Source organism: Vidua macroura, chromosome 4, assembly GCF_024509145.1.
Source record: "Vidua macroura isolate BioBank_ID:100142 chromosome 4, ASM2450914v1, whole genome shotgun sequence".
Lineage (NCBI taxonomy): Eukaryota > Metazoa > Chordata > Aves > Passeriformes > Viduidae > Vidua > Vidua macroura.
The window spans coordinates 49872673-49896482 of NC_071574.1; the positions used below are offsets into that span (position 1 = coordinate 49872673).

General features: G+C 34.1%; 1 protein-coding gene across 6 annotated transcripts in view; it reads left to right on the top strand.

Annotated features, from left to right (window-relative positions):
• ATP8A1 (ATPase phospholipid transporting 8A1) overlaps nt 1-23810 on the top strand; it is a 104159-nt gene that overhangs the window by 18550 nt on the left and 61799 nt on the right. Inside the window, exons 6-17 of one of the 6 annotated variants that reach the window (XM_053975222.1) lie at nt 420-460; nt 1353-1426; nt 5468-5537; nt 6134-6261; nt 9446-9557; nt 10369-10534; nt 12676-12803; nt 15461-15538; nt 17890-17978; nt 18495-18539; nt 20973-21045; nt 23024-23129. In XM_053975222.1, the coding sequence (XP_053831197.1) occupies nt 420-460; nt 1353-1426; nt 5468-5537; nt 6134-6261; nt 9446-9557; nt 10369-10534; nt 12676-12803; nt 15461-15538; nt 17890-17978; nt 18495-18539; nt 20973-21045; nt 23024-23129 (1110 nt within the window). Of the gene's footprint in view, nt 1-419; nt 461-1352; nt 1427-3997; nt 4072-5467; nt 5538-6133; nt 6262-9445; nt 9558-10368; nt 10535-12675; nt 12804-15460; nt 15539-17889; nt 17979-18494; nt 18540-20972; nt 21046-23023; nt 23130-23810 lie in introns of all 6 variants that reach the window. The other 5 variants (XM_053975221.1, XM_053975224.1, XM_053975223.1 and 2 more) reach the window with 5 other exon arrangements.

A 23810-nucleotide genomic window follows, 5' to 3' on the forward strand; every position in this document is an offset into this window, starting at 1 on the left:
ATAACAACAGAACAGATAAACTATAGTAAGCCTCCTGGCACTTTTAATGAATATTGAATATATTCCTCTCACCACCCCCCCCAATAATTTCAAAACTTTTTAACTTCAGAACTTTTTATTCCAATTACTGATTTATTTTGGAAAACACATTATCATAAAATCTATATCAGATTTATTTGATTCTCAAGCCCTGTAGAATGTTCTCATTGACTTTGTAATAAGATTCAATGGTACAAAAACAGTTATAAAGAATATGTGCTATATATTTGAAATGCTTGATCTGAATTCATAGAAACAAGGTGTGCTCTAAAATATTATGTAGATTAGATATGTCTATATGGCTTTTCATAAGGAATCTAGCACATACCTGTGTACTGCAGTTACAAGTGAAAAATTCTTTATTTTTTCCTTTTTTTTAGTACTACGAAATGGTGCATGGGAGATTGTCCACTGGGAAAAGGTGTGTGTCTTTACTGGTCACTTTTAGAGCATAATGCATATTTAATATTTGTTTTATTTCTCCATGTAATTATTAATGTTGAAGAATAACTGGTGTTATGGGAAATGTATAATCTCTTGTATTTTATTTTTCCTTTGTTGATATTTGTCTCTCAAAACATACTTAGAAGTCAAATCAGTTTTCATGGCATGAGTTCAAACTGGTCAAGTTCAGTGGAAATAAGCTGAATTATATGATGACTGTGGCAAAATTACTCACTTCCTTAGTATAATGGGGTTTTCCAAGGCAGAAACTTCTTTATGGAAACGAGTTATTTCCTGTATTTGTTGAACTTCATTGGCTTAAATCATGAGAACTTTAAAGACGTTTATGCAGTGGTTAGGAAGGGACTCTTAAAGGTATCTTTCAAGATAAACTTTATACTATCATCTAGTCACTTAGTTTTAATGGTTGCCATACCTGAAAACTTGAAGAAAATTTGACCCAGTGTAATTTGGAGGCAAGGTTCAGATGAAATTGGCTTATACCTTGAAGAAGCAAGAATAAATTGTGATGCAATAAAACTGTCGTCTTAGGTGAGATTAATTTCTTCTTTAACTCAGCTTCAGTCTTTCAGTAAAGTATTTTACAAAACCAACCAAATTAAAAAACTGCATAGGGAGGGCTATTAAAGATTAGGCTTATTTGGCTAATTAGGCTTAGTAAAGATTAGATTTCCAAAGAATTCCAATAACTTTTGACAGAACTCTAGTTGTACAATCTAACTTCTCTAAGTGTGTGAGTTTCTAACAGTCTTGCTAGGAAATTCAGCAGGTAAATATTTACTGTGCTTAAAACAAGAGTATAATACATTTTGTTTGAGACCATTAACCAATTCCCAGTTTTCTTTCAGGTAGATGTTGGAGATATAGTTATAATAAAAGGCAAAGAGTATATACCTGCTGACACTGTACTGCTCTCATCAAGGTAGAGATGCCCACTGATACTTATAGTGTAGAGGCTGGTTTCTCTACCCTGCATTTATTTATTTATTGTGATTGCTCCAAGGAAATAAAGAATAAACAAAAGTGCTGCTGTTTTGAAGTGTACGCTTGTGTTCATTTGGTCATTCATCATTTAAATCAATGTTTTTTTTTAAATTGTGACAATTGCAGTTTTGAAATTACACTGGCATTCAATTTACCCCTAAGATGAATGTAGTATGTTAATTTTGTTGTTGAACACAATACAAAAAAGGCTGGTTCCCTGTCTAAAAATTGGACCTCAACTGCCATATTTAGCCATGTTGACTTTTTGATGTGTACCCAACAAATTTCATCCCAGAAGTATATCAAAATTGATATATTACAGGGAACAGAAATGGTTTCTAAATTATAGTCTCCAGTTTCATAATTGAATCAGGGAAAAAAGTGAACATGAGATGTGAATCATCAAATTAATACTGTCTGAACACTCACTTTATTATCTACTACATATATTATGAATAATTTCATCAGTTGGAGGCAAGACTTAATTTTTAGCATGTAATGCTGTGACCCTTTCTACATGGACAATCAGAGATTGTTTATCATCATTTCCTTGGACAGTTTTATTTAAGAAATCCACATCTTAAGTGGGAGATGCATGTTTTTCAACATCTATTTGATCAGGTCAACAGACAACAGATTCTAAGAATCATTTTTAATGGATATTACCTAAATGTGAATGTATTGTAATTTTTTTTTCTGGCACAAGCAGAAGTGTTATGTACATGACTATTATTTAGGTATAAACCCTCTATGACCCCACTGAAGTTAATTAATCTACTCATGATTACAATTAATGAAGTTAGGATCCTATGCGTTTCTGTTGACAGACTGTGGTATAGACTAGTACATTGTTTCTCTGTCTTCCATTTTATCTCAAAATTAAGTGCAGCTGTTTCTAAAACACTTATAATAAATTATTATCATGTGTAAGTAGTTCCCAGAAAATACTGTAAATTTCCCCCACAGTCTGTCTTCAGTGCAAATGTTATTCAAAACTTAGCTTGTATTGAGTTTCCTCTGTAAACCTTTTACTTCTGTACTTGGAGAAGCATTTACAAATTCTCCACCAAGATCTTTCCTTCTCCGCCAAGAACTTTGCAGGCAATACACCATGCAGTAAGAACACTTTTTCTGTTGGCCTGATAATAGCTTCTGTCATGCTAACCATAGTGTCTTGCAGATGGAAGAGATTACATCCTCTCAGACCAGCTTCTTCATAATATTCCTGAGTAATCCCCTCAATTTGAATTTACTCCTAGATGTCTTCACACTTTTGCCCTTTCAAATTTGGAGGACACTTGCGTCACAGTTGTGGTTTACACACAGGAAATACCAACTGCCTGAAAAGCTTACTTTGCAATCCTTGTACCCACAAAGGAATCTTGTATCACAAGTTGACAGTGAAATAATAGTTAGCTGCTACTGGACTTGGTCAGGACTGTTTCCACTTTGTTTTACCCCTCTTTAGTGCCTTTATTAGAACACACTATGTGTGTCCAACTATGTGTGTCCAACTATGACCATTACTCACATGGAATTTTCCTGTCAGCTTTTCTTCTAGGATCTAGTTTGCAATGGGGACTCTTTGAATCACAATTGCTTTTCTAGGCCCAGTTCAGGCATTTCTTCCAGCTAAAATGTTTTCCCTAGTAATATTACTAGGATCCTGTTTCAGCCTTGCTTCCAGGAGAGAACCCTGTACTACTTACTACATGACCTCTAATTCTGCCTGCATACTGGCATTTGCTCTCCTCCATCTCTCATCTCCATGTGGCCATGTTTCTTCTGGAAGACTCTCATCAGTTTTGCTTTCAGGCCTTTATTGATGCCTAGCTACATTTTAGGTTCCAAAAGCAATGCAAGTCTGTGGGCCTGGTTTTAATTCAAACTAATAATACTGGATTTTTTTACCAGCAATAGCAGTTTCTGGAGAACAAGAGGATCTTAATTATTTTAGGAAACTATAATTGCTTACAGTGAAGGACACAAACATCTGAGATTTAATTCTCTATGGTTCTTGCTAGTTCAGTGTACACTAAAATTTGCAAAACAGGAAAAAAATACAAAATAATTTTCAGCATGTCTACCTAGAAAAGGTACTTGTACCTGGCTCTTCACAAAAGCTTCTGGAAAATTGGTTGTTGTGGCTTTTATTTTTTAATAGATGTATGGAGTGGCTGGAAACTTGGTCAGTTGAGAAATAATCATAACACTTTTTTATGTTTATGTACAGTGTCAGTGTGTTCTGCAGCTTAAAGTTTGTGCCTTACAGTAAAATAAATCACTTGAGTAACAATGAAAGTGTTCTAGCTCTTTACTTTCTGACCTGATTAAAATAGATTTTGAAAAAATTGTCATCAGACATTTTAATTAACATGTATTGTTTGAATAATAATTTCAAACTCTGTCTTTTTGTCTTTGTTCATTTGTTTTGTTTTGTTTTGTTGTTGTTTTTTTTTTCCCTGTCACTTATTTTTCTGTTCTAATCATTTCAAACTGGGATGTGTAGGTGGCAGTAGGGGAAGTAGTGAAAGTGACCAATGGGGAACATCTCCCAGCTGATCTCATCAGTCTGTCATCAAGGTTAGAATAAAGTAGTTGCACAGGATACGTGTATGTGGGTCCTCATATACCAAATATGAATAACACTGCCATGTTGATAATCTTTGCTTTGCTATTCACCTTTCTCCCAACAAAAGCTACATATTTATAAAATTAGAAAGGGTTCTTTTATCACAGATCATTAAAGTGAAAATACACAATAACACTTCAAGAAGTTAAAATTGTTTCAGTCCTCTTGGTTTTTACACTACCCCCATGAAAATTTATCGAACAAGTTGTCACTGAATAAACACAGTTAAACACCAGGTTGAATATATATTTAAGAGGAATAGACGTGTTTCTACCAACTTGCTATTTTCAGCAAAGAATATAGTTTAACATTGGTAGGAGTGGTAGAGGACCCTCTGCACAAACTTGGATGTTGCACAATCTCTGCTGCATGTGGTGGCAAAAGCAGCGTTGTTCCTGTGTATTGTGACAAAATGCATGTTTCTTAGACATGTCAGCTTTATGCTATTGTCTGCACTCTTACCACACTTTGTTTTTTCCCTAACCAATCAATGGGCCTGCCTTGATCTAACTTTAACTTAGTTTGGAGGTCACTGTAATCTGCTACAGTTCTTGCAATTAAGCATGTGTCTCACTTGAAATGTCTTTGCTGCCTTAGTTTGTTTTAAAAATGCTTGACAAAAATATTGTTTGGTTTTTATTGTTAACTAATAAAGATGTTAGAATTGTGAAAATTGTCTTACACAGGTGGTTCCATCCAAGCAGGCTAAATAAAAGTTATTTATATTTTTAGAGAAGTTTGCCAAGAATAAAACAGTAGCCTGAATGTACCTTATTATAATTTTTCACACTTTAATGCTTGTACTTTACAGAATTGTGTTAAAATAACCTACTTAACATTATCCTGCAAATAATCTAAAATTAAATCACTTACCTGTAGCCACTTTTGCATTAATAAAGGAAATTTTAAAAATAATTGATGTTCAAATTTCATGCTAGAAGGAAGGAAAACACTGGAAGCATTAAAGTGGTGTAGAGAGTAAACCTTAGTTCTTTTCAGTGTTAAGGGGTTTTTATGACTTATTTGATTCTTCAGAATCAAAAATTCTTTCTGTCTTAGATTTAAATAGTAAATGTTCTGTCCTCACACTCAGAAAATGTGTAAAGATAGAACACTTCTGCTGTGTAAAGTGCTTTTGTCAATGTTTCATTTAAGAAAATAAGCTTTGGCAAACTTCTCTGAAAATGTAAACTACTGTTAGTTTTTATAGACTTGGCTGTAAATTATTCTGGTTTTGAAGATTTGATAAGACAAACCTCTTTGCATAAAAGAGTATTACAAGATTACAGGAAGTTTATGGATGTTGCCATTATAATTTTGAATTCAGGACTTTTTTTCTCTTAATAGTGAACCACAAGCCATGTGCTACATTGAAACATCTAACTTAGATGGTGAGACAAACTTAAAAATTCGACAGGTAGGAATTTCATTTCTGGGAACATTTCTAATATTATTTTTGTCTGTTGATACTTAAAAAACATTCTCTTACATTAATGGATATTCTAGAAGACTGAAAATTTAGTGGTTTGAATAAAAAGCTATGGATTATTGGCATCATAAAAGTGGAGGAATGAGTGGTTACTCCTAAGTCATTCTTTGTGCTTTGTTTTAGGGTTTTTCTTTGGGAGAATAGGTAGAAACATAAATGGTTTGGATATTGGCTTTGTTTCTAGAGAACAGATGACGGGGCAGAAGCCCTGCAGCAAGCAGCTGATGGGGCCAGTATTGCCCTTCAGGGACAGGTAGGGAATTGCAGATAGTGTCTGAGTGCGCTGTCAGTGTGCAGGCACATTTTTGCTGAGCTCTGTGATGGATTATGACCCTGTCTTGGTCATTTTCAGATGCCAAGGTGAATTTTTCACTGTAGCACCCGATTGTGACAGTAAAGTGTAGCTGGTCCATTTTGCTCCCATAGGGATAACTGTTTTCTGGTCTTGCTATTAGCTGTATAACATGTAGATTTGTTATTGAATAGTGTTTTTTAATGTCATGACAAATGAATTTTGTTTACAGGGTTTGCCACTAACATCAGACATCAAGGACACAGAAAGCTTGATGCAACTCTCTGGCAGAATTGAGTGTGAGAGCCCAAACCGACATCTCTATGACTTCGTTGGAAACATCAGGCTGGATGGGCATGGGTACGTGAATACAAGGAAGAAGACCTTGGGATGTTCAGTCTATACAGTAGACAGCTACATGTTCTTAATCTACTGAAGTAAAAATATGAACAATAAATCTTTTTTTATGTATTCTCTGCTAGACTTTACTCTTTTGAAAACCTAGAAGCATAAAACCTTACTTCTAATGTCTACAACTTGAGTTGTTTTACTAGTTGTCCTTCAGAAAGCGTTAGGTATTGATAATAGGAGAGACTGCTAATCAAATTCTGACAGTTCTGGATTATGTACCTAGTAACTCACTTCTTAGGCATGTCATTTGTTACAGAAGCTGAATAGAAATAATGCTTTTTTTTTTCTTTTAATTATTGTTTTGTCTTTGCCTGAGTGTGAAGTGGAACAGAGTCCATTGCTGTATACCTCAAATTCTTCTAATTTGGTAGCTGAAAAATGTTTAATACCTTAGTTTACTGAAAGCAGGTTGCTTTAAAAATAGAAAATGTGCACTTACAACTTGTAAAAGTTGCATGCTTGTAAAACTGCTCAAAAAATTCTTAAAATACTGAAATGCTTACCAAATACTGATAGTCAGGGTCCTCTGTGGATTCACAGAAGATTTATTGCTAGATCCAAAATTGCTGGATCCTTCATTCCCAAAGATTGACAGTATTTCTTACTTATTGGTAGGCATTTATTTCTCCATATCCAGTATTGTTCATGTTTGTGGTTTTAGACTGATACATATAGTACTAACTAAATACCTCTTTTTTTTCCCCTTAATATTCCATTTTTTATTTACTGATTTCTTACAGATGCATTCCAGGATTTTTCAGTCTCAAGAGTGTGGAGCTATTATAATTCCACTGTACTTGTCATAGAGAAAAACATTTACCTGTAATTCTTCTCTGAAGGTAATAGTTATAGGAGATCCACACATTAATTATTCCTCCCTGGCTAGAAGGAAAAGCATACTATCCTTTTTACTCTAATAATTCAAATTTTAAAATTTTATTTAAAAAATAAATATTGAATGTGCTGATGGCTGTTATCCCTCAAGAATGTGTAGGAGGACGCCATCTGCTGTCAAGAATTTTTTCATTTGAGAAATTATGTTTTGGAATATTTTGCCTATCATTCCTGTGCAGTAGGATAGTTCCAAAAGTGTGGCTCTAATATATTTACCTTCAGTGAAAAAGAATTACAGGTAAGTAACTCTTTTTGGATCTTGGCCTTACTTCAGCCTGAAAAATCAGGGATATGTTCTTTTTCTGCCCATAATAGAGGGAGTGCAAATTCATCTAATTGATATTTATTTGTCCAGATCTTTAGACCTTCCTACCACATTATGTAGATCCAGCAGCTGTGATTTACACTTTATTCTTTGCCATCTTAACATATTTGCAAAAGCAATAGAGGATACTGAAAATGTGTCTCCCTCTTCTTTCACTTAAAGTAAGTCATTGGAGTGCCCTAAATGTTGTATCTTGTTGAGCCTTTCAGTCTTTCCTTTTACCCTTCATGGGAGAGCAACTCAAAAAAAAAAAAAATTAATTTTTTTTTCTTTTGGATATCCAGTATTCAAGGAGACATAGCACCATTACAGATTTTTGCCTTTTGGCTAAATCTGTGAACTAAAAGAGGCAAAAGTTTTCTAGGTATCCTCAGCCTTTGAGTGAGCTAATGCTTATCACCAAAGTGTGCAGCTCTTTACTATGCTTATGAGTATACAGAAGCATGTCAGCTTGGTTTTAGTCCATTAAGACAATTAGCTAGAGAAAGGAGAAAAATTCTTTAACCTGGTTTATATGAAGCTATGACTTGACAGTGGCTTGGTGAATGGTAAGGGGATTGTGCAACACAAGGTCGAATTCTGGTTATCCAGGCCTAAAGTGTATGTTTTCCTGAAGACATTCTTAAAATTTTGGATAAGAGTGAAGTACTTGTACTTGTTAACAAAAACATTTTGTTGTGTAAGTTTTCACATGTGTCTCAGAAATTACTAGTTCTTAATATACCCTCTGCCAGGAAAGTATTCTAAAAGCATCCTCTCCCACTGAAAGCATCCTTTACTGAATACACCCCAGGCATGTTAGTGACAGTCAGTAGTTATGTAAAATGCAAGAGAAATGAGATGTGTTGAATCAATTTGAAGAAGGCTTAGGCTGGGAAATAAGACACTTGAGATCTCTGTCAAGTCATTGCACCATCACTTTATTAGAGCAGAGTATGATCACAATGTTGAGTATTTGTCATATGGCACCCAGCAGATCTGGGCTTTCCATACCCTGACTATACTCTTTGAGCTACTCAAAATGTTACTAAATATCATAGCTTTTTCAGATGCTTTATATTTTATATATCAGAGATACAGCTGCTGTCCTTAATCAGTTAATTTGTGATCTTAATAATGTGTTGGTTTCAAACAAGTAGAGATAGTAGTTTTAGGTAAGAATTCCAAGCACTACAGCACTTTTGACAAGTGTGAACTGCCAGCTGGTATTTACAGAAAGAAAAGTAGCAAAACAGGGTGTGTTTGTCCATGGAAAAGAGTAACACTTAACTAAAAGTTTGTATTTTAAGGAAAACTTGACATACATTGTATGTATAAAGACACTGTCTGAATTTAAGATAATTAAATGTTTCCTATGTCTTTTGAGGGTGTGTTGCTCTTTTACTACACACAGTTTTAAAAGAATAACAGAACAAAATATACCTGGTTTTGCAGTTTAAAGAAGGCGCATGAGATGCTATTTGGAATGTTGAATAACTGTGTTCAAAAAAGATGGTTATTTCACTAGAAGAGTAGACTAAGTTGAGAGTTCACAAAATTACTTCATTTGAAAATAGCACTGAAAATCAATTTTGTAAGAGATCATTTAGGAAAAAAATTGATAATCCTAAATCACGGGAGAATTAGACATTTTTACTTTCAGTATGCTTGGTTAGTAGTACCATATCAAAATTAGTAGTTCACAATAAAAACTAAGTGGTAAGTAATATTTTTGAAAGCTTAGATTTTTAGCCTGATTTTTATCTGTCAAGTTTTCTCTGTCAAAACTCCCAAAAAGTCAACTGAAAATTAGGTTCCTAACCTATTAACAATAATCACGTAAATTTTGAGAAATTAGTTTTAACAAATGTTGATTACGTTTAATCATTGACTTTGACTGGTTTAGTGTCAAAATGTAAAACTTCTTATTTCTAGTACTGTTCCATTGGGATCTGATCAGATTCTTCTACGAGGAGCTCAGTTGAGAAATACTCAGTGGGTTCATGGGATAGTTGTCTATACTGGACATGACACAAAACTTATGCAGGTTTGTCCCTTGAATTTTGTCTGACCTGTCTGTTTTATTACCTTAATTTACAATTCCATGGTACAGAAACATGGCTTGGTTCAATATAGTACTAAAATGTCAGTAATAGAGCATCTTTCATATCAATTAAAAGCAATAAAAATAAAACAATTTCTTGTTATTTTAGTCACTTTAACCCAGCTTTTTCACTAGTAAGCATATTCATTGATTCTATCTTGTAACATGTGCATTGAAAACTCTTTATTAGCAAGTTCTGTTATCACAGTTTTTCTTTTTTAATTTTTGAATGCTCCTAAAACTGTCCTTTAGTGGGGCTTTCTTTCAAGTACAAAGGTAATCATTCTTATCAGAAAATAAAATGAGGAGGGAAGAGACTGAAATTACTTTGCCTGATGTGTTTTGAAGTACCAGAATTGAGACGCACCTGTTGAGAAAAAAGAATTTCAGATTGGTCATTCGGGCCTTATTTATTGCTTTTCTAATTTGTAAAATAGTTGAAAAAGTGTGTCTGTATTAGCAGCTGTCTTCTATTGCACTGACAAGGTGCAAGGTGCACATTCATTTTTAATGTTTACTGTTAACTATTGGTATTACCAGTGTTCTGTGTGATTGTTTAAACTTCTTGTGTCACAAATCTAAAGCTCCAATTCATAGACTTATAAGCTGCTGGTTTTGGGGTTTTTCTAAGTAAAAGAGTGAAGGCATTTTTGGTGATGATGTATTTGGGAGAATATTGAGAAAAGGATAAAAGCAAGAACCATATTGCCTCATCTAATATTTAATAACCACTGTTGGTTTTTGTCTTTTGCAGAATTCAACAAGTCCACCTCTTAAAATGTCTAATGTGGAACGAATTACGAATATTCAGATTTTGATTTTGTTCTGCATCCTTATTGCCATGTCTTTGATCTGCTCTATTGGTTCAGCTATATGGAACCGAAGGCATACTGGAAGAGACTGGTATCTTGATCTAAATTGTAAGATCTAAAATACTATATTAATATTTTATTATGTGGTTGTCTTTCATATTTGGAAAGGAGGATAATTACCTTCCCTTGCACAGTGGTTTTTTTTCAATCTCTCTTCTTTCTTCACTAAAGTCATTAGGCTAGGTATATCACAGCAAGTATAAAATTTGCCTTACTGTGCCATCTGAGCTCTTGCTAAATTCAGGAAGGGTGAGATGATTTGTTTGTGTCTACTTTTTTCAGGCATTCCATCTCTGCAGCTCAGCAAGGTCTGCATCAGCATTCCAGTGGCATAAACAGTCAGCTTCCTAGACATGAGACTGAAGCCTCTTTGAGCTGTTACCAATAGATTACACTTAAAGCTGCAGTGACTTTTCTGAATTTTTAAACTTTTTTGTCTTAGGAAATGGTGCTGTGGCTTTATAATTTTTATAGGGCTTTAGCTAATCAATATCAGAACTTAATAGATTCCTCCTAGAGAAGATAAAAGAGACACAAGTTTCATCTAGCATATTACACTGGGCAGCTGTAGGTAAGGTGGATGTAGGGCAGTGTGATGTTACACAGGCCTTCATGGCAGTATGCAACATACTGACAGAGTCTGACCCTCTGTGAGGAAACAGGATTTCAAAGAAGTTTTCATGAATATATTTTGCAGTCAGTTATTCATATTTTCAGAATTTCTTAGGGCCCTTTTTACTTAGGCAGAGCCAGAACTGAAACAGAGCTCCTGAGTACAAAGCTTCTGAATGTAGTCGACAAAGGGGGGTTTTGGTAAGTTCTTAAAGAAAAATCTTGCATTTATGATGAGCTTTGCTTCCCTTCTTTTTGATACTGAGAAAGAAACCTCTTTGTTTTTTTTTAATTAAGAAACTTAACTTTCATGTTTTCCTAGTGAGATAAGAAAAAGTGAACTAGTTCAAAGAATATTGACAATTTTGGGTAATATCAAAGAAGGGCATTAGATGTGCTTTATCTGTGCATTTTTTTTTTTCTTTTCTGGGAAATATAAAAGTTTTAAGGATATGGTGGCTGTTACATGTTTAGCACAGTACTGAAGCAACTCATAAATTGTTGTTATTCCTGGAAAAAGAAACATTAAATAATGGCCATTGATATTTTGATTTGTGTGTTCTAAACTGATTATCCATGTCAGTTTATCTTCTGATATATGTCTCATGATTAAATGAAATTGGGTTGAGTTTTGTAAGGTATGTCCTTTAAGACAGTATTCAGCATATAGTTGTTCTGATACCAGATATGTAAGAAGCATTATAATTTATATGTAAATGCATTTTATACCCCTTTCTCCTTAGTTATTTAATTTTTTAGCTTCCTGATCTTTTAGGCAAGTACATAATTTGGTGCTGGAATTGATATTAATGAAAGTCTCCAAAGCCTTCTTAGAGTAACAACCAAAACCACATTGGACAGATAGGGGAAACCTATCTGAGGCTGATTTTCTTTGAGATATCTTAAGTACAGCTAGGCAGGCTCCATCTTTTACCCTTTTGCAGTACTGCACCAGTAGACTTTCCCATTCTCATCCTTTCTGAGGTGCTACTCTAGAGTTATCTTTAAAAGAAACACCTAAAATTTTAAAGGAAAAAGTATTATAAAACTATTTGTTTTATATGTTAATATTCACATTTCCAGTTGTTTAGAACCTTCACTAGAATCTCTAATTTCATATCTTCCTTTCATGGGGTGTGAATTTACCTCTTTCATAGCATTTTGCTCTGTTGAGGGAGAGTATATGATTGTGTGAAGATGGATTGAAAAAAAAATTCATTCCACTATATATTTCCCCTTTCAAAATATAAAACTATTACATTTTGAGTTTAGAACTTGGTTGCTTATATAAATATTCCCAGATTTTGATCTTAAAATATAGCAAAAGAGGAAATGGCTGGTAAGTTTGCTCTTTAGAAATTGGAGATGATTGCAAAGATTGCTGAATTTGAACTCCACTATTATAATACAGATCCTTAACTCTGAGGAAGGTCTTATGTAGGCAAGTGATTAATTCCAAAGATTCTTCTTAGAACACTTTAAAAATCAGCTATTAATCCAATATTTTGAATATAATACATATATGTACTTCTAACTACAGTCTCAAATATTTATTTGATTACTTTGCTTTTTGGCAGATGGTGGAGCAAGCAACTTTGGATTGAACTTCTTGACTTTTATCATTCTCTTCAATAATCTTATTCCAATCAGCTTGTTGGTTACACTTGAAGTCGTTAAATTTATCCAGGCATATTTCATAAATTGGGTAAATATTATTTTTATAATATTGATTTCTAAAATAAAGTGGTTCACAAGTAAGTGAAATGATGGATTGCTTGTCTATGTGTACATTTTTTTCACGCTTTTTCTAAATGCTGTTTATTTATTAGTAGTGGAATCTGAGGAGGTAATAATAAATTATTTCATTTAGTGCTGTTATACCTGCATCAGATTGATTTTTATAGCATGTTTGTTGTGATCCACTAATTCTAGAGGAGCAGAGTGAACCTTCTGTGGATTGCAGATAGAAACTTAAGGTTCAAATATTCCCCAAAATATGATTAAAGCCAAACAAGTTTAAATGTTGATACCCAAAAATTGATACATTTTATTTAACAGTAAATGAGAAAGAAGGAAAAAGAAAAAGGGGGTGGGGGGAGAGGAAGAGTGAGAGAGACAGATTAAATGAAATATATCACCCCTCCGTGGGTCCCAACGATGTGTCACCGGTCCTCTCCATCTGTCTGGTCTTCTTGGTGATGAGAGTCTGCCTCCAAAAGGCATAGAATTCAATGGATTAATATTGAATTAACCAGCCTGCTTTGGGCCATGTGGAAATGTCCAGGGCAAGTTTGACACTGTCTCTGGCAAGACTCTAGATTGGTTGCATCATTTTGCATCATGTGCAGTGCTTTGAGGCAAGGCCTCGGGAATGAGTCTGGGGAGCACTTTAGTGGTCTTTGATGATTGTGACACCCCCTCAATTGCCCCTCACATGATTGTCCTGGGGATGTGGCTTTCCTGGGGTGCTGGGGGGTTGTTTCACAGCTGAGCCAGTTTGTGGGACTGAGGATGGGTTTTCACTACCTCTGATCAGAGGTTGCACCACACACCCAAGGCTGTCCTCCTTCTCCTCCTCCACCCTTGCTGGGGAAGGAGTCTGTGCCAACCTGGCAGCAGGAGATGACACTGGGAGCTGTGGCCTCCCCCAGCCCATAGCTAGGGAGGGATGATTTTTGGGAGCTTGGCCCTTGGGTGGATGCTCTCCCAGCCTTATCTGTTTCTTCCCAGACCTGAGATGATTGAACAAAAGTGTCGCTTTATCTTATCTCAAGCTCTCTTAGGCACCTTAACTCACAGTCCAAGGTTTCATTCAGGGGGCCCATTCAAGGTGGGCTTTGGTGGTTGCAGCTTTTCACATCAATGTTGAAGCCATGAACTGTAACATTTCAGTCTCTTGACAGTGTTTTTCTGCTTTTTACTTTCTCAGTATTGATATTCAGGTATTTATTCTGAATTTCATTGAGAATGATCAGAAGAATGTGTTTTGCAGCACTGGGGAGTTTTGTCCAGTTTCATATTTTCTTCCCAGACTTTGGCATTTTGCTTTGGCATTTTGCTTTTTTTTTTTTTTCCAAGCAAAACCCTAGTTTAAGGGAGTGGGGTTTATTATACAAAGGCAGTGTCTGCTAGTATTATCCCTTATGAAATATATAAAGCTCATTTTGAAATCCTTTAATTTTTCTTTTTCTTAATGAATTAGTGGGGAAAATTAAGGGCTTACTCTGAGGTGGGAGTGAGCTATTTTCCTTAAAGCCATGCAAACATGCCTTCCATTTTTCCATTTTTTTTTCCAAATCTAAATTTATCATAGCATTCTGAACTCTTTAATCCAATTCCTTCATCAAACATGTGAAATAGATTTGTATGTGTGAGATAAGTTATGGAGATACAGGTAAGAATGCATGTGAAGTAGCTGGTGAAGAATTGCTTTATTTTAAAAGTTAAATACTTTTGTGAGCAGTCAGCTGGTTTTTATTTCTTAAGGGTTTTCTTTTGTGCTGTAAAACAAACTGTTAACAAATTGGAGAATGCAGCAAAATTCTTCCTTAATTGTCTGTATTTTAAAATAAATATTCAACAAAGACAGGTCTTGAAAGTGTAGATTGCCACTATTTATGCAAGAAATCAGAAAGGCAGTTTTAACGTTTCTTCGTGCCCCAGTTTCTCATTATGAGGGATTACTTGCCTTTAATTTATCCAAATCTGGGACTCTGGACATTTATCTAAGTAATATTCCTCTTTGTGTGTAGATTATATTTGTATGTATGTATTATAGTGTAGGTTATATTTGTATGGAGAAGCTGGTCATCTGCAATCTGTTGCACTATGTTACCATGTTTGACAATGTTTTAATCTTTCGCTGTATTTAAAAACAAACTCTGATATTTATTTAACAAGTAAGAGGAAAAGAACTCACACAATATGAATTGTATCTTACGTTTATTGTGTACTTTCAAATTTATCTTCATGTTTTTATCTCAAGATATATATTTATCTTGCTGTTTAGAAATGATTGGTTGTGTATACAGTAGAAGTAGGTAAGATTCACTTCTCCGTAAGAGTAATTTCTGCTTGTTGCTCATGTCATTTTAAATGTGTGGGTCAACAGTTTTTCAATAATACTGATCACTAGAAATAATCTCAGCAAAATCACCCATGAGAAAATCTTACTTCTTCTGGGGAACTCTTGGAAGTGATCTGATAGTGTCTGTGGCTTCCCATGTTGAAACAATCTTAGGTAGATCTATTCATGTGTGGTCTTTTCTTCTACACTTAACTGTTCTATTCATGTGCTAGATTTTTTGTAGAGAAGTTCTGGAAGACTGATTTTTAAATATACGTACTTTTTTTTATCTCTAGGACATAGACATGCACTATGAACCTACAGACACTGCTGCAATGGCTCGTACTTCCAATCTCAATGAAGAACTTGGACAGGTAGATAAAAGAATTACTGATTCTCACTCTGTATTGAAATTATTCATGTGAGGATTTATTTCAAAAAATATAACTCTAGCCTTATTATTTGCTTATTTCTATTCTTTTTGTTTTGTCAGATATTTTTAAAAATAGTTTGCAGTATCAGTGAATTATCTCTGTGTCAATGTGCCTGTGGTAATCACAGAAGATTGAACCGTATCAATATAGTTACAAAATCAAAGGAATTTTGAGCATTAAGGCTGTCTGTGGCATAAAATTTAGTCTCAGTATATACATTTAAGATAATGTACATCTTCAGTATGTCATTTTTTTTCACATGCTCTGCATTCCTCCAAAGTGACAGCGACTATCTTAGGGTTGAATCAGTTCTATACAAGTCCTCTTTTCTTGCCACTAAAGACTGGAAGCCATGAATGGAATGGGGGCCAGATTAAACCTGGAAATTTGGGCCTAATTCTTTGTGCTTTGGAGTTCTCTTTTAATACTGTAAAATCAGTTCAGCTTTTCACAAGACAGCACTTGTTACGTGTTGTTCATAATTAGGAAGTATGACAGTACAAGTGTGTCTGGGGCAGAGGGTATGCTTCTAGAAGAACTACATATGGTATTTGTTCTTTCAGTCAATTGTATTTGCAGTCTGGTGAACTTTCTGGTACACTGGTGGTGAGCAACTCTTGCTGTGGAAAATAAATTACATGCTCATTTAATTGAATTGTATTATGAACACAAGTATGCATGTTCTTGCATTTCCTAACCTAGAAGTTCTCATAACTAATCCTTTATTGCATGGACATGTACAAGTTGTCTCTAGCTTTATAAAACCAATAAATAATAGCTTTGTTTTAGTCATATAGTAAAACAGTCCTAGGGAGTAATACATAAGACATGTGCCTTTTGGAAAAACTGGTTGATGGTTAATGTGTTCTATGACTGGTCCACATAGAGGAGTACAGAGCCTTTGCCTGCTGGGTTTAACATGTATGTGGAGAAAATTTTGTTGTTTTCCTGGCTTTGAAGGGGAGCACAAGCTCCTCTAGAGTCTTTGTTGAATCTTAGCTTTCTTTCTGTTTCATTTTACACTATGTTTTTTCTATCTCTGCAGCTAGTTTGTTATTCACATTCCCAGACGCATTCTTTCCTTTTGACTTCTATAGTTTCTGTCTTCATTTCTTAGGATTCTCATCAAATTCTTCTTCACCATCAAGAGCTAGTCAGGCTTCTTGAGATCTCCACTTTCATTTTTTCGACAGATTCTTAATTTAAGCAGATTTTTGTATGGAGACCAAAGGACTCTACTAAAAAGAGCAGGTTTCTTCTTTGAAGTACATGAGGGTTGCACATAATGAAGACATTTCTCCCAAGAGATCTTCAAGTTGTAGGAAAGGCAAAACTTTGGTGTTGGGGAAAAAAAGGTTGACTTTTGTTAGCTGCAATTCCCATTTTCCTGTTGTGCCCAGACACAAAAAAAATACAATTTGCATCATAAACCTGACACAGAAGGATTCCTTCTAACTGCTGATTTGGCTAAGGCATAGTTCCTCAGAAACATTTTTACTAATATATAGCTGTCTTAGTCCCAGGTATAATGTAGTTAATTCCTAATTAAGAATCCTTGGATTTGTTTTTTAACTAGAAGTAAATGTTAATGAATTGAAGTTTACCTGTGACTCATAGAACTTTTGGTTCATCACAGACAACCTCATTTCTTCATATATTAACTTTTTTCATAAGATTAGGTTTAAAGAAAACTTTAAAATATAACAGGTTCGTGTACTTCAGCTTGGAATTTTAAAATGCTTTACCTAGTAGTTTCTGGAACAGAAGGGTTTATAATGCCAGGGGAATAGCAGATGTAGAGTAGGTAGAAAGGAATGTATTTCTACTTTTCCTGTAATTTGGTATTTCTGAACTGTTGTGCTTTTACTAACATTTTGGTTTTAAGAGGATACTTCTATGTCAAAAAGATTGGTTTAGAAATGCATATAGATACTTTTCTTAGCATATTGCTTTCTGTCTGAAGTTTAATGTTTTACTGGCAAAGTCATTGGTCTTCACAAGTTTCTTGCACTTCAGCGAAATATAGAGTGAGGGATGGTTAATTACTCCACTGTGCACTGAAGAAAGCTTAAGTTTCCTGACATCTCAGTTGATTGATTTCTTTGGAAATGGGTATGAAGGCTGTGTATCTGCCATGTTTATGTATTGTTTTTGTTGTTGGATTTTTTCCTATAAACTATGAAAATTGCAGAACAGGTAAAAATATTTCATATGTTGATAGTCGTGAATTGTACTAGATATGTCAGTAACTGCTGAATGTTGATATATAATGGATTTTATCATTCATTTAGGTCAAGTACATATTTTCTGACAAAACGGGTACCCTGACATGCAATGTCATGCAATTTAAGAAGTGTACAGTAGCAGGAATTGCATATGGGTAGGTATTTTTATATATTTCTTTATCTGTATGCCTCTGCCTGTCCATCTGTGCTCATACATTAATACTGTAGTTAAAATAAACTTACACCTGAAAATATCTACAACTCAGTCAGCTTTTTGTTACTATAAAATGTTACTTATAAGAGTAAGTTCTGTCACGACATCTTTTTTTTGCAAAGAGGAACAAAAATAAAGTTGAGATACCACAGGCTTTCTGCTGTAAGGCAACTTCAGTATGCATGCTTTTGCCGTCATTTACTGTGTTGAATGTTCTTACAAACAAAAGCCTGAAGCAGAAAACTGGTTTGTTATAGTTTATGAAGTCTCAATAGAAAGACCATATTTTTGCAATTATCATTGCAATCTAGGCACTAGCAAAATAGTTGCAAAGCAGAGGTTTTTTTGTAATTTTGTTTTATTAACTAACTACTTGTTTTAACATGTGATCAAATTTTTTAGCATTTGTGATTCTTTCTCCTTTCCCTGTTCTATTTTTCCCTTGCTTCTTGTGCAGCCATTGCCCTGAGCCTGAGGATTATAGTGTTCCTTCAGATGATTGGTAAGCTCTAAAAATCATTTAGCTTCTGCTGCTTCTTGAAGATTCAGGATTAAAAATACTGAGCAATATATTTAGAGATAGTTTACTGCTCAGAAGTTAATTCAACATTGAATTCACACAGACTGACCACCTTGCACAAAGTTATGCCATCTAAATTCTATGGCATTAAGTTGCAGACTCTGGAATAGAATCTCTAAGTGGGTCCCTAAAATACAGTGCAGTCATTATACTGACAGTCCTGGTGCAATTCAAAATTATTATTGGAGAGGAAGTTTTGTCTTTTATTATATATCTGGTACTGTGGTAACTTTAATCACACTTTTCTACTGGTAGTCAGTAGTGTGTTAGTAATAATCAATAATATGTTTAGGGAAAAAATCCATATTTGAGAGTGAAAAATATGTTACTGCTGGTATTTTACTTCCTCCAGATAGTTTTAGAATATTAGCACTATGTAGTTCTTAACTGGAACTGAGATTAGAACACTTGGGACTAACATTCATGTCTTAATGGGGACTTCAGGAAAGAAAAGTCCTGGTTTCCTTTCTGCTATCATCTACATGAAGCCTTGTGCTTCTTCATCATACTTTCTTACACTAAATATTTGCAATACCATTCAAAGTAAGCTCAGATACATCAGAGAAAAAAATGTCATTTACAGTCTTTAAATTATCACTATTTTATTTGTTGAAAGTGACAACAAGACAATGTCACACAAAATTGGAATGTTTAGTCATCTTTTGCTGAAAACATTTGAAGGAAAAAAAATCTTTACTGAATTAGCATTAATAATTCTTTGTTTAGATAGAAAAAAAACAAAGCCAGAAAAATTCCTCCTGCAACACATAAAATGTAGTACACATGCATACCTGAAAATCTTACCTGACCTGAATATCATTTGCTACAGAAGGAAAATGTTTCCTAAAGATGGAGAAGTTTGCTTAACTCTATACAAGTAATTTCATTAAAACAATGCAGTGCTTACATGAAATTAAGCATGCTTGCTCATAAACCATTAATGAAAAAAAAATGGTTTTAAATAAATATTTATTCACATAAATATCTTTATGAACACTGTGAAATGGATAAACTGATATCTGAACAATAGTTAAAAAAAACCCTGAACCTTATAGGCAAAGAATATATTAGAAATATTTAGAAAATATGATACTTGAAATTTCTTCATGTGTCAATCTATTGCAATTAATAAAATCTCTTTGTACCAGTAACATTTCTAGCCCTAACATGACTAATATACTAAATCCCAAATCTTTTATATCTTTTTTTTAATTAGAAAGAATTGTTTTCTACTTTGTTAAAACTTACACCTGCAAATATTTTTCAGTATTTTAACACTAAGAATCTGTAAAATTTATATCAGAAAGCTTTAAGCAAACAAAGCTTAAAGCTTAGTCTCTAAACATAATTTAGACTCTTAAAATATAATGTATCTGAAGGTGTTAATATTTGGCACTTCAAGGACTAAAATAGTTCACTTTTGGTTTTCATAGAGAATCTTTAGGCTGCCTTTGATGTATATGGCTTATTCTTCAACTTAAATTGCCAAATGTATTTATTCTTTTGTAAGATTATGTAATCGAAAGCAAGAACCAAAATAAAGTAAATGAGAAAAAAATTCCTTCAACTGGATTCACTTTTCAGCACTGTTTTGTTTCACTCAAATTCAAAGTCATCTAGATTGTCTTAATACTTAGCTGTAGTATTAAGACTGAAGCTGTAGTCAGCTGCAGTAACAAATCTTCCTAGAAGTATCTACATATCTGAGCTCTCACATTCAGCCAGAATATTTGTGCAATTTGGGAGATGTTAGTGTATGGCTTTATTTCTCTAGAACCATCTCCTCCTTGTATCTCTTAAGTCCATACTTCACCACTGTTGTTGTGTCTTCTTTATCTTTCAATTTCATGCATATGTTACTTTTTGATCATCAGCAATAAAAAGCAAATTCTCTGCATGCAGACTTCTCTGATGTCTGAACTAATTTGTTTAGCTCTTTCAGATACCAGATTTGCTTTTCTGCATTTAGAAACTTATCCCAAAACTGCTAATTTCTTGATGACCTGTGATCTCTTTGGGCATATATATTTTTTGTGTCCTTTCTATAACGTCATTCTAGAGATCAGAGGACAAGAAGCCTCAGTTTTACATTGTGGATATATTTTTACTTCATCCTTCATTACCTGAATTCAGCAGAAAGACTGGATTTAAGTGTATTTATATAAACCAATGTTTCTTTAAATTAAATAAACTTAGGAAATGTGAGACAAGTACCTTTTCAATTCTTTTTCTCACAACACATGATTGCGGCCTTTATTGTAGCAGCTATAGCCCAAAACTTGTGTTTGGATGATTTGTATACAAACTGTTAAAATCATGCTAAGAGTGATCTCTTTTTTACTCAATTATTTCTAGGCAAGGCCCACAAAATGGAGAAGAAAAAACATTTAGTGACGTATCATTACTGGAGAATCTTCAAAACAACCATGTAAGTTATATAGAAAAAAATATCATTGTTTTGTGAGACGAAGCCATTGCTTCCAGTAATTCAAAAGATTATGTCCTTTGAGGGAAAACAAATAAATTGTGTATTTATACAAAATCAGTATGAGCTCATGAATACTTTTGTAATTGTTGCTGATATATGTCAAGAAGATCAAACCCGTATTTTCCCCCCTCCTTTTTTGATGCTATGGTTCAGATGTTACGAGTTTGAAGTAGTCTTGTGTTCTTATTTCTCTGGGTGTTTTACTGGTACTCCTGCTGTTCAGATGATGTCATGACATCCATTAAAGCTTTCAGGATAAGCCAAGTTAACTTGCATCCTGACATGACTTTCCTGGGCTTGGACAGGAGTCAAGAGTTAACCGTATGCGTTGGGTTTCTGTGCAGGCTTCCATAAGGTTAGATCTTCAGATGATGAAATGAAGGAGGCATTTTGGAGATTTATATTTGCCCCAAAGAGACAATACATTTCTCAGGAAAATAACAAGTTATTTATTATCTGATTAAGAAACAGTACCATCATTGCCACTTTCTGCTTTTTGCTTGTATAAGAGATTTTTTTACCTAGTCATAAACAACACCTACTTTAAACAGTGTAACTGTTCTCTTTTTGAAGAGTTAAAGTAAATTGCTCTTTTCTTTTTTTAAATTTTGTCCTTGCAGGAGGCTAGTTCCAGTTTAACTGACAGACAGTGAGGTATCTTTTTCTTACCAATGGGTCAGTCTTTAATGGTAGACATCTGAGAACAATTCTCAAGTGTATCTAAAGCAAAGGGGACTCTCATACTTACCTGCACAGGCCATTTATATTTACAGTGCTAGTAACAGGGAGAGTGGCATAGTTGGAAAGAGGCATCAGCTATTACTGCAGTTCTTGAAGTGTCCTTAGTGTGCAATTGTTGAGTCTTCAAAGTTTTCTGGTAGATATGTAGTATTAGGTATATATAATATGAGCATGCTATAAAAATGTGTTTGTATGCATCTTAAAAATTCAGGTACACATTCAAAGCGAGGTTTCAACACTGTATTTTAAATATATTCTGAAGTGCTTTGGGAAAGAATTTGTAATTCAATTTTCTGAATGCATCTTAGAGGATCTGGGGGCCATCAGTGGAAGAGAGGAAGAACCTGCTCCCATTAGTGTTTCTGCACTACAGAATTAAATTAGGTTTTCAGACATTACTGTATTTTATACAGTAATTGTAATGTTATTCTTAGTCTACTACAATTCTGAAATACCGTAAGTATGCTACAAGAAACCCTCAGCTGAGGTGGCAGCTGCTTTGAGCTCACTTACAGGGAATGCTGGGCTTTCTTTTAAACCAGTCAGTTCATTCATTTTGCAAATGCCAACTGTAGTAATAAGGTTCTTAGCTGTATTTGTCAAGTCCAATCAACTGTTCTACTTATATGTTTCTTTTCCTCTCTTGTGGCTAAAGAATTTTAAATTGTTTCCACTTTTTACACTTTGAAGTGCCTGATATATTCATCTTTAAAAGCAGTCTGATCTTGCAACATTCTCCATGTGATTTTTGTTTGCTACATCTTTCTAAAGGTTCTCAAAAAGTGTTGTCAAATACAGTACAAGGCAAAAGTAAAAGACTATTTTTTAGTAAAAAGGACAACATCCAAAGAGACTTCTGTGAATAAAGTAAAATTCTTTCAATACATCATTCATACTTACCTTCCCTAAAAAGTAGTTGTTTGAACTGTTCCGTGTTTCTGGTTATCTAATTTTGATTGTTCTGATAACAAATGCCACTAAATTCTATTTATATAACCAGTATGTAAGCAAAAAGAAGTTATCCTGCATGCTGGAATTAGTTTACAGATAGTATTTAAAGAAAAGAGGTGCCTTTCATTAAATTTTTGTGAGCTATTATTTGTCTATATCTATTACTGCATTTTGGTTGTTTATTGCTCAAATGATTAATCACACTCTGACCTATTTTTTTCCTTAGCCAACTGCACCTATAATATGTGAGTTCTTGACAATGATGGCAGTGTGTCATACAGCAGTTCCAGAAAGAGAAGGTGATAAAATTATATATCAAGCAGCATCTCCAGGTGAGACACAAATAACTCAGTGAACATATCCTATCAACTCAACAAGCAAATTTTACTCAGTTTATTGTTTTTGAAGAATCTTCCAAAATTAAGAAAAAATAACCAAACTTATCCCTCAAAAAATAAATCAGCTAAAATCAGTTTTGTAAAAAAGGATTTAGACTTTTTAAATTTTCATTAGAAAATACATTTCAATGTTACATGGATTATGTAAGGGTAAAGAATCAATAACCATACAGCACTGCTCAGGTGTTGTCAGATTGCTGTGGAGTTCTAAAGGAAGTGCTGAGAAGTAAATAAAAGTCAAATCAGGACAAAAATTTCATGGCCTTGTTTATTCTATAAGCCTATTCTGTACTTGGTAACCGTGATAATGATTTAAAACAGACTGTGTAATCAAAACTAATGTTTTTAATAGGATAAATTCTGTTAAGGATTGAGAAAAGATTATTGTGCAAAAGGTCTGTTTCAAGTCTATTGTGGTTCATAGACAATTTTTGAATGCAGGAAATGAATAAGCAAGGCAGAAAGATTAAAATATGCTCAGCTCTGCTGAGCTAATGTGTTACAATTTATGATGGGAAAAATTACCTCAAGTGCAGAGGTTCTTCCTTGGCTCCCCAGCTTCTAGGTGGCTACTTCTGTGAATCCTGTCCTTCAACAGCTGAAAGACAAGGGCAG